This window comes from Onychostoma macrolepis, chromosome 24 (assembly GCF_012432095.1).
Source record: "Onychostoma macrolepis isolate SWU-2019 chromosome 24, ASM1243209v1, whole genome shotgun sequence".
Taxonomy (NCBI): Eukaryota; Metazoa; Chordata; class Actinopteri; order Cypriniformes; family Cyprinidae; genus Onychostoma; species Onychostoma macrolepis.
In genome coordinates this window covers 11,749,965-11,760,959 of record NC_081178.1, presented here as the reverse complement: position 1 = coordinate 11,760,959, position 10,995 = coordinate 11,749,965, and the positions used below count along the sequence as shown (strand labels likewise).

Sequence of the window (10,995 nt, the reverse complement as noted above, 5' to 3'; positions counted from 1 at the left end):
TGACACCTACTTAGTGATGTTTTTGGTTTTAAATCTGTCCATCCACTTCACCCGAATCAACTCTTCAGACGGGAGAACCATTCCACTGTCAGACTGGTTGTCCTAAAGTAAGATTTAAAAAAAAAAAGTAAATCTCGACAACTTCGCCTAAGTGAAATTCAACTATATTTTTTAAAACACTTACATCAGGGATTTCTTCGTGCAGATCCTCAAAAGTGCTGATGGCTTTGATTTTCCCAGAGCTGATGTAGCTAAAATACATTTGAATATTTATCTTAATTTCCTTTAATAATTAATTTGAAAAGTTCCAATTATTTAATTTAATATTTATTTTAATGAAACAAGTGTATTTTTTTGAACACACTTTGTATATATTTTGAATTGTACATATTGTATTTCACATGTAATTATTATACATATGTTCACATATGATAGCGTTTGTACCTTGACGTTCCCAGTGTTCTCTGGCTTATGTCTTTCTGGTCGATGTGCGCCGTATTTCCTTCTCCAGAAATAAAAGCGTTCAGTGGAATATAATCCTTTCCATCCTGTTTTTAAAAAAAAAAGTGTGTTTAGTTCTGACCAGTCAAATACAAACACACACACTATATAATGTCCCACCTGTTGGACGCAGGTCTGCAGGAGGTCTCCCAGTATCTCGACAAGAGCAGAGAAAGAAGGTCTGTCCTCAGGGTTATTTTCCCAGCATGCCATCATAATGCTGTAACTGTCAGACAAATCCCACAAGCTCAATATTAGCAATGTATTGGTTCATGGGGCAATGATTGAACATGTTTAATACGATGTATACAGGTGAGAACTGACATCTCCGGGATGCTGTACTCAGGAGGACACATCCGAGTCCCCTGCTTCAGTCTGTGACAAAACTCTTCATCAATGTTCAGCCCCGGGTACGGAGATGCTCCTATGTGACCACAAACACTGTTACATTTCTTGTTTCCTAATCAGTTTTCCTATGACCTGTCAATAGTTCTATTGTTCCATATATCAAAGGAATTGTGTTATGAATAAAATAATCTGTGGCTTGAATTATGTAATGTACGTAAACAGCATTGACTTTACCAAGTGAGAAGATCTCCCAGAGCAGAACTCCATACGACCACACGTCACTCTGAGTGGTGAAGACTTTGTCGAAGATCGATTCAGGCGCCATCCATTTCAGTGGTAACCGTGCCTTCATGGCAACACACATTCATTACACACATTTGGCCCTTTTTTATGTTGTTGACCATAAACTTTGATTTATTGATGGCAGAATACTTACATCTCCTTTGCGCACGTAGTCTGGGTCTTTGTATACATCTCGGGCCAAGCCAAAATCACAGATCTTCACCACGTTGTTGTTGGACAGCAGGATGTTTCTGGCAGCAAGGTCACGATGAATGCACTGAAAACATGAAGAAAAAAAGCATTGTGAAAAAAGTCCATATTCATGTTCATATATGCAGACAGGAAGGTACTTTACCTTGCGAGACGCGAGAAACTCCATTCCTCTGGCCACCTGAAAGCTGTAAGAAATCAGGTCTTCAAGCAGCAGAGGGGTGTTGGATTCAGGAAGAGAACCTGCAGAAGACAAACAGTAAGACTTTAGTCTCTCTTTTAATAATGAGATCAACATTATATTTGTTTTTAGGTGAAGGATCAGGGTTTTTTGTAAACTATCCCCTTAATGTCTTTTTGCTTCAAAATTATTCATTATTGTATTGGGGAAAGACTGTTCAACAAGTTTTATGGTTCATTGCACATTGATAATTTAAATGGCATTATGCATGTGATGTAAGCTCACCACTGTCCTCCTCTGAGATCTCTCCTCTCTCCTCACTAAACCCCGAGCTGGCATTGCTCTGGCTGCTGGACACACTGACCAATCGTCCTTTATATCCCTCCTCTTCTCTGTTCAACTGAATCAGACACACACAACACATGAAATGAGCAGTCATTCAGCTGGAACACATCTAGTGAATAATATACAGCACATATCAACATATCAGTGTGAGTTAAATACAAGGACTCCATATGTATCTCATATTTTAGCACTAGGCCCCGCTGATCTTGGATCAGGACTATCACAGTAACACACAGTTCTTTGTGAAGCTTTTGTAGAGGCCATTCAAGGAGGTAAGAAGCTTTAGAGATGGTCACACAGAGGGAAGTATGACTCTGTTGTTTTGATGAACACTGCTCTATTTATTTCAGAAGGAAATAAGAGAACTTGACATCAGACATTTATAGAGGTCACTAAACCTCACAACACCACAAACCAACAGTTCCCCGCTCAAAATACTGTGACATTCAGAAGACTTTCTGAGTGATGTTCTGCAAAACTAATAAAAGATTGTAGTTCAGACATGACATTGATGATTCTAAAATATCAACTGAAATTAAACTGTTGAAGTGAAATTTACACAGACAGACAGACGTAGATCGATAGACAGATAAATAGGTAAATAGATAGATAGATAGATAGATAGATAGATAGATAGATAGATAGATAGATAGATAGATAGATAGATAGATAGATAGACTAACCCTGTTTAACAGGAAGACGTCTCGTTTGCTCTTAAGGTACGCAGACAGATTGCCAAACTTACAGTATTCAACTATAACCATCAGAGGCCCTGAAAACACCAAAACATAAAATTAATACGTATAGAACACAGTTTTCCTTTCCTCTCTATACCATTAATTTTATATATGTTGTTCAAAGGTTTGGTGTCAATTCATTTTTTAATGTTTTTGAAAGAAGGCTCAGTAAAATACAGTAAAAACAGTAATATTATGAATTATTGTTACAATTTAAATGATGTTTTCTAGTTTAATATATTATAAGATGTCACTTATTTTTTGACACAAAGTTGAATTTTCAGCATCATTACTCTAGTCTTCAGTGTAACATGATCCTTCAGAAATCGTTCAAATATGCTGAAACATTTCTGCTAACATTCAGAAACATTTCTTATTATTATCAATAATTTTTTTTATTATTTATTTTTTAAAAATTATTAAATTTTTTGTGGAAACATTTCTTTAATAGAAAGTTCAAAAGAACAGCATTTATTTGATATAGAAATATTTTCTAACATTATAAATGCCTTTACTGTCACTTCTGATCAATTTAATGCATACTTGAATAAAAAGTATTAATTTCTTTTAAAAGAAACATGTTGACCCTAAAATACATGCACAAGCCATACACATCTTGAATCACTTTTATAGATGCCATATAGCAAAACCAAACTTTGAGGGTTTACAGAGAAATGGTGACATGCAGACCTCCTGGTTTGGTACATGCACCGAGAAGATTGACCACATTGAGGTGATGACCAATATGATTGAGGATCTTCAGTTCGGTCATCAGAGCCTTGTGTTCACTGGGTGTTGCGCCATCTGCAGGAACAGGACAGACATAACTCCTGACACTATTGTATATTTGGTAAATAGGCTTTTTTATTACACAATAGGCATTTTTAAGATTCTTGAGCAGTTTTAATGGTTAAAAATATACCTTTAAGCATTTTGACGGCCACTGTGGTGCAGCTGGCTGAATTGCAAATGCCGAAAGCTGAGGCCTGCATTACTCTGCCAAATGCCCCTCGCCCCAGGGGCTTTTCTGGAGAACAGGACAATAAAGCAAATATCAGTATACTGCATAACGACATCAATACAACTTATAAAGCACGCACAAAATTTACCTAGTTGAAGGCGGTCACGTGGAAACTCCCATCGGGCAGGATCATACTGTAATCTGTCGCAGTGCTCAACCAGAGGCTCCTCCCCTGGATGCAGGATGATTGGCAGGTACTCTGCTTTGCCATTAGTGGAGTTTGGCTGAGAATGAACCACATATATATTACATGTCGCAATAACATAAGCAGTTTTAATTGGCTTTGATTGGCTCTCACCTGTTTGAGTTTGCGAATCAGCAGTGTGAGAAGCAGCCAGAAAAGAGTGGCCACCACGCATGTACATGCTAGAGTCGGGATCTCCAGAGAAAGGGATTCAGATGAACCTTTTGGATACATAAACAAGTGTTGTTTAAAGAGAAAAAAATAAGAGACTGGGACATGACCGGGATCACATTTGTCCCCATGAGCACGACAAATCCCTACAGGTCATGAGTAATGCATTAGCCTCTACAGAAACAGCTAAACAAATGAACCTACATAAAAATAGGTAAACAGTTTAAGGGTTGAAAAGCCGAGGCCATCTGTGGGAAATGAAAATGGGAGACAGTTTCCTTCCTGGCCTATCGGAAGAGACCAGCGTGAATGTCTCCTCTCAGCACCGTGTTTAGAAGCATCCGACAAGAGTAAATAAGGGAGTGTGAGAAAAAAAAAGAAAAGAAAAAAAGCTAAAGGACTATTCATGCATACATTACAAGTTTAAAATCTGGGGTCTGTGAAATGTTTTATGTTTTTGAAAGAAGCCTCTAATGCGCACCAACTCTGCATTAATTTTATTTAAAATAAATATAATAAAAAATAGCATTATTGTGAATTATTAAATAACTATTTTAATACCTAAATATCATTTATTCAGTAAAGCTCAAATTTTCAGCATCATTACTCCAGCCTTCAGTGTCACATGATCCTTCAGAAATCATTCTAATATGTTGATTTGAACTCAAGTAACATTTCGTTATCAATGTTAAACTCGTTGATGAATAGAAAATCCAAAAGAACTGAATTTATTTGAAACAGAATGACACTTTTGATCTACTAAAATGTGTTGCTGCAAAATAAAATAATAAAAATATCTTACTGACCCCAATCTCTACAGTAGTGTATATTCAGTAGATGATTTAAAAATGATTTTCATTGCATTTCATTGCATTATAATTAATTTCACCCTTGCCATAAAATTTAAAATAAGTTATAATAATACAAATAAAAATTAGTAAATTTTGAGACAAAGGATAAAGCTTACTTTGAACCCAAATGTGGGCGGAGCTCTCCACAGACCCTCTCTCATTGGTGGCCTTACAGGTATAAAGTCCCTGGTCTTCAACTGTAATTCGGTCGATATGAAGAGTCCCTTCCTCTGCAAACAGCATAATACCTGCCAATAAAACAAACACATATGTAATCTATTCACATACAGGATACTTAAAATAAATACTCAAAAAGCACGTTTTCCAGTCTCACCAGACACCTGCTGAAGCTTTCTTTGGTCCTTATACCATGTGATCCGGGGGTGTGGAATTCCCAGAACGGGGCAGCGGAGAGTGACCGAGTTGCTAACATTAACACTGTGATCGCTCAGATTTCGCAGCAGCACCGGTGCCTGCAGAACTGTACAGTGTGAGACAAAATGGCTTGGTCAGGGGTCATTACGCATGATGTTCCACATCCACTGAATCAGTTTAATCAAAAAAGATCAAAACACCCCTAGGGAGACTGACGGAAATCACAGCCATCACATGAGGCACTTAGCATTACACGTCCGCCTTATAAAGCAGCTGAGTGATTTACGGGTGACGCGGTTCGCTATTGTTACAGAAGTGTGAATAGACTGCGAGTTGTATTTCTTTCATTGCAGATTGAGGCCTGGAATGTTTGAATTGCAGCCATTGGATTTGTGCCATTCAGCGAAATCCCTCTGTTTGTCTTAATGACACATTCAGCATTTCACTGACTCAACTGATATTTCCGGGTCAGCCGGCCAAGGACGCCTACTATTGCTTTGGCTGTTGAAAGTTTTACAGTGTAGTCTCAAATTTATGTAGATTAATATGAAAGAATCGCAGGTTAATTTGTCTGTAACTTAATTTACATAAAACAAAACAAAAACATGTGGGGTTCTTCACATGAAGCATGACTACATAAAACTCTAGAAAAATATATTTTCCTCCTGGACACAATTGATTATCGTCTCTTTCCTCGTTCTGTGACAGTGGCTGATTGGCTGATTGTTCTTTGGCCATGTGAAGCAGTCTGTAAATGTGGCATAGTGGGAAGTGCCATTGTGTGCTCTTCCTCCTGACTAGATTTCATTCCCACACCAAAGAGGTTCTGCTTCACGCAGCCTTGGAGAGAAGGGCTACAGGAAGCTCTGGGACCCAGTTCCCAAGGACCTCTTTTGCTCTGTCTTTCTCCTTCTCTTTTTGTTTCTCTTTCCGCCTCTGTCTCTGAATGTGTGGGTGTCTGCAAACACATCCTTACGTGACTTAAAGTCAGTATCTAAGAGAAGTCTGATGGCTTCTGACTGTGTTGTGACCTGCTCTTTCTGATCTGTTTGCATTTGCAAGCATATGTAAATGTACAGATGATACAGCAATATGGTATATGACCATGAATACTGCAGTGTCCTATTTTTTATTTTTTTTAAAGAATTAGACACAAATCCCTTGTTTTTGATGTATGCCTTATCAGATATGTTTAAAACTATTATTTATTATCAGTTAGTTATTTTTTATTTTGTACTATTTTTAATGACCAGAAATGTATCCATCATTTTGCATACAAACCTGTTACCATATGATTTCTCCCAGTGACAAAAAATTTAAACTATGACACCCGAGCAGTAACATAATATGAGTAAGTAAGTGTTGGCTTAATTTGTCAAGCTCAATCAAGCCTGTTACTGTAAGATACTGTAAGAAAAATATTAAAATATTTTTATTACCTAATGGAAAATGTAAATTTATCAGTAACTACTACTGGATATTTTAATTGTTGTTTAATTGTTTAGTAATATTTATATAAATATAGTAATAATAATAATAAATGCAATTTTAAAATAAATGCATAAATAATAATAATAATATTTCAAGAGTTTTTTTAAGAGTTCATTTTTAAGAGTTTCAGACCCTATTTTGTACCCCATAAAAGTTCCAAAGATCACAGCAGTAAAAAAATTCTGATTTCAGTAAAAAAAAAAAAAAAAAACATTTGCTTATTTGTTGTTTTAAAACTTTTGTATGCTTTTCTTGTTAATGCTGAGAAACACTGATGTCAAAGCTGTTGTGCCACATCCTAAAATGGCAGAGTACGTGCATGAATGCAAAACAGATTCTACATATTATATTATATACTGTTATGGTACTTTTGTCATTTTTTTTAGGGTTCATCCATATTTAATTCCATGGAAAAGAGCGGCCAGGACTTTTCGTTAAATATCCATATTGTGTTCCTTGCAACAAAGAAAGTCATACAAGTCTGGAACAACATGAAGGTGTGCAAATGATAACCAGATAAACTATCCCTTTACAGAGAGTGTAAGTGTGTAAGAGTGTGTGTTTGTGTTTGTGTTTGTGTTTGTGTTTGTGTGTGTTGAGCACAATGACTATTAAAGACACACCTTTGACCTCCACGGCTGTATCTAGGTGTGTATGTTCTCCTGTAAGCAGGAGTGTGACAGAACAGCGGTATGTTCCTGAATCCTGTGCAGTCACATTCTTCAGCAGAAGCTGCAGAGTTTGAGAGAACTGCCCCTCTTTGAGCTCCCCGCCGAGAACTGAAGCTCCCTCTGTTGTTGTGGATTGATTCGTTAATCTATACCATGACAGGTCTGAATAGAGGTGCCTATTGGCTATACAGACCAGACGAAGGTCCCCTCCCTCTCTGGGCTCTTCCTCCAAAGATGCGATAAGGCCTCCTTTGACATCTGTGATGGTGGACAAAAGCAGTTTCAGTTTCCACTTCCTGTGTAAATCCTCGATACAGTGAGACCGAACACATGCAGACCTTCTGTAAACAACTGAGTTTTGTTTCAGGCTATTAAACAAAAAACAGCCTAGAGAAACCAATTTGGAAGTATTGACCAAGCAGCATTTTTTGTAACCTTTGATGACAATGTTGAATAGCCATTGTCAGTACAAGTAGCAATAAGACGCTAGTGTAAAGGCGCGCTATTTACTTTAGCTATTTGAAATTTCCCGTGGAAACCGCTCGAGGGTTTCCTGATGGAAGATAATGTTTATCTTTCCCGAACACCACCAGTGTTCTCCAAATAATGGACCGCACGAGGAGGCAGTATGATAAGAGCCACAGGTTCCTGTTCACTCCTCCACCCTGTCGCTATGACAACAGCCAGGATGGGCTACATCCACTGTGGCTGAATTTAGCACAGCTTGAAAGCAAACCCTCGAAAACAAGGGGACGGAGGAGGGCGGGATTAGAGGAAGAAAGGGAAGGAGTGAGAGAGAGGGAGCATGAGAGAAAAAGATATGGAGAATGAGGTAAAATATTTGGATGTTAAGATTTAAAAATCTTTTAAAATTTAGTTTTATATATATATATACAAAGTACCTGTGACATAGAAACGGATGTCTAGTTCATCTCTGCCCATTAAATTTGACGCAACACAGCGATAGATGCCAGATATCAATGCTTCGCCAACTTTCAGAACTCCTACAGTCTGTGGAAACACAAAAAACAACTGTTGCATGCAAGCAAGCATGGCTAGAAAGTTTAAGCATTATGTGATTTCCTCAAGTTGGACATGTTCCTGCATCAACTTCCATTGTTTGTCCAGGAACTACATTCTCATTAAACAATCATAGCTATAACACAATCCCTGCTCAAACCCTAACCTTGATTGATAAGAATCTTGTTCAAGCACCTAACTTACGTCCTATGTACAAACCCATAATGAGTCATTAGTTTGGTAAATAATGTTGTTTGCAGACCATCCATGACCAATGATGTTGATCCAGGGAAATGTTGGGTAAATTGTGGTAAGTAATTACATTTGTTTGAGAACCCAAAGCTCACACAAGGTAATAACATTTCACATTACCTCTAGCCACAAAATGAGTATGCTTAGGAGTGACCAAAATTTTACAACATAGGTTGAAATCCAAAAAATGGTTTCATTCTTATTCTGACAGCTGGTTTGCTTGTTATCGAATTCTATTCCTCCATTGTTTCTTATAGAAGGAGGTTCTAATATTTATCAAACTGATACTGGTTATGATCCATTCCTAAATGGAAGAGATGGCTTTTAAGCCATTACATCATGTCTCTTCATGGGGGTGGGGGAACAGATTCTGACAGCTTGATTGCTCACCATCTGATTCAGTTCCCCTCATGTTTCTTATAGAAGGAGGTTCTAATATTTATCAAACTTGTATTGGTTAAGATCCATCCTCAAGTGGCATCAACATGGTTCTATACAAAGCTGGGGGAACAGATTCTGACACCCGGGTTGCTCGCCATCAGATTCTTTCCTCTCTTTTCTGATATAAGGAGGTTTTAATATTAGTCAAACTGATTCTGGTTAATACCCATCTCCAAATGGGAGAGAATCAACAACTTTTAAGCCGCTGGATCATGTCTCTTCAAGTGGATGGGGGAACAGATTCTGGCAGCTGGATTGCTCGCCATTCTGTTCCCTCCATGTTTCTTATACAAGGAGGTTCTATTGTCAAACCGATACTGGTTAAGATGCATTCTTAAATTGGATATAATAAACAAATTTGAATACACTACATCAACATGTTTCTCCATAGTTTTTATAAAAGGAGGTTTTTTAAATATTTATCAAACTGATATTGCTTAGGATCTATCCCCAAAAAGAATCAGATCAACAACTTTGGGGCTGGGGGAACAGATTCTGACAGCTGGATTGCTCGCCATTGTAATCTGTTCCCTCGATGTTTCTTATAGAACAGGTGTCCTCAACTCTGGATCTCGAGATCCGCTTTCCTGCAGAGATTATCTCTATCCTGGATTAAACCTGAAGAACTTGATTAGCTTGTTCAGGTGTGTTTGATTAAGGTTGAAGCTAAACTCTGCAGGAAAGTGGATCTCGAGGTCCAGATTTGAGCACCCCTGTTATAGAAGGAGGTTCAAATATTTATGAAACTGATATTGGTAAAGATTCATCTTCAAAAGGCATATAATCAACATGTCTCCCCACAGGGCTGGGGAAACAGATTCTGACACCTGGGTTGCTCGTCATCAGATTCTTATACCAACTTTTCTGATATAAGTAAGTTTAAAAATTTATCAAACTGATTCTTGTTAAGACCCATCCACAACTTTTAAGCCACTAAATCAACATGCCTCTCCACAGGTGTGGGGAAACACCTCGCCATCAGATTCTATTCCCTCCATGTTTTTTATAAAAGGAGGTTCTAATATTTAGCAAACTGATACTGAAACAAACCTATTTTAATACTCTTTGTTGTTATTTGTTATTGTTGTTCTAGCACCATGACGGGGGATGGGGGATGAAGATGGAGTATTCTTGAAATAAATAATTTAATGTTGTCCAGTAATCAGAGAGGAAGGACAACTATTTAACCACCTACAGAACTAACTAGAATTGGAACTTGATTGCTGTTATCTAGAAACATTTGGTGGAACACATAATTCCACAGAACTGATGCACGCGTGTGAACCCCGGGGGAGTACTTTTGCATTCTTGTGTGACCTCTTGTGTATTCATTTCATCTGTCCCCTGTGATCAGTCCACCCACTCAAACACTCACCTTATTCTTCCCTTCTAACACTTCCTGTCTGTGGCTGACGGTCAGGATGGGATTGTGGGTGGACATGACTTCTGTCTTCTCGCTGACTGCAGTCCAGGACGAAGGAGGAGGCTTCTCGCATCTTAGAGAGAGGAAGACAGAGGACGAGAAAGAGGAAGAGAGAACGACAGAACTCTCAGTTCACAAGTGTCGAAGCAGTGATGTCACAAGACACAGATGTGTAGCGCAGCTGCGGTCTGAAAGGGGAAGACCGGAATCTTCCGATCCCTGGTCTCTTGGGAATTCATTTTTCACTATAGTCAACTTATGGAATTGTTTCTTTGGAATTTTTTTGGGGAATTCATTTTCAGTGTGTGTGTGTGTGTGTCATTTGTGTCAGGATACAGTGACACTCGTTGGAGTGTTCCGTAATTAGCAGTGTGTGGGGCTTGGATGTGTTCCTTTTCCTGCCTGTAAATCATCCCAGCCAAGCTTCCGAAGTTCCAACCTCTCATCCACTTTGCACACCAACTTCTAGGCATTTATCCCATTATCTTATC

The 10,995-nt window shown here is 38.2% G+C and overlaps 1 protein-coding gene across 2 annotated transcripts in view; it reads right to left on the bottom strand.

The window, feature by feature from the left end:
- The window catches only part of flt1 (fms related receptor tyrosine kinase 1), a 33,841-nt gene that overhangs the window by 3,819 nt on the left and 19,027 nt on the right, over positions 1 to 10,995 (bottom strand). The window contains exons 11-29 of one of the 2 annotated variants that reach the window (XM_058764705.1): positions 10,457 to 10,577; positions 8,271 to 8,379; positions 7,321 to 7,626; positions 5,166 to 5,312; positions 4,948 to 5,079; positions 3,924 to 4,030; positions 3,714 to 3,849; positions 3,527 to 3,631; positions 3,295 to 3,408; positions 2,551 to 2,639; positions 1,808 to 1,922; positions 1,487 to 1,584; positions 1,286 to 1,408; positions 1,084 to 1,195; positions 826 to 925; positions 622 to 727; positions 445 to 548; positions 185 to 251; positions 11 to 102 (exon numbers count right to left, since the gene is read on the bottom strand). In XM_058764705.1, coding sequence (XP_058620688.1) covers positions 11 to 102; positions 185 to 251; positions 445 to 548; positions 622 to 727; positions 826 to 925; positions 1,084 to 1,195; positions 1,286 to 1,408; positions 1,487 to 1,584; positions 1,808 to 1,922; positions 2,551 to 2,639; positions 3,295 to 3,408; positions 3,527 to 3,631; positions 3,714 to 3,849; positions 3,924 to 4,030; positions 4,948 to 5,079; positions 5,166 to 5,312; positions 7,321 to 7,626; positions 8,271 to 8,379; positions 10,457 to 10,577 — 2,283 coding nt within the window. The remainder of the gene's footprint in view (positions 1 to 10; positions 103 to 184; positions 252 to 444; positions 549 to 621; positions 728 to 825; positions 926 to 1,083; positions 1,196 to 1,285; positions 1,409 to 1,486; positions 1,585 to 1,807; positions 1,923 to 2,550; positions 2,640 to 3,294; positions 3,409 to 3,526; positions 3,632 to 3,713; positions 3,850 to 3,923; positions 4,031 to 4,947; positions 5,080 to 5,165; positions 5,313 to 7,320; positions 7,627 to 8,270; positions 8,380 to 10,456; positions 10,578 to 10,995) is intronic. The other variant, XM_058764707.1, reaches the window with a different exon arrangement.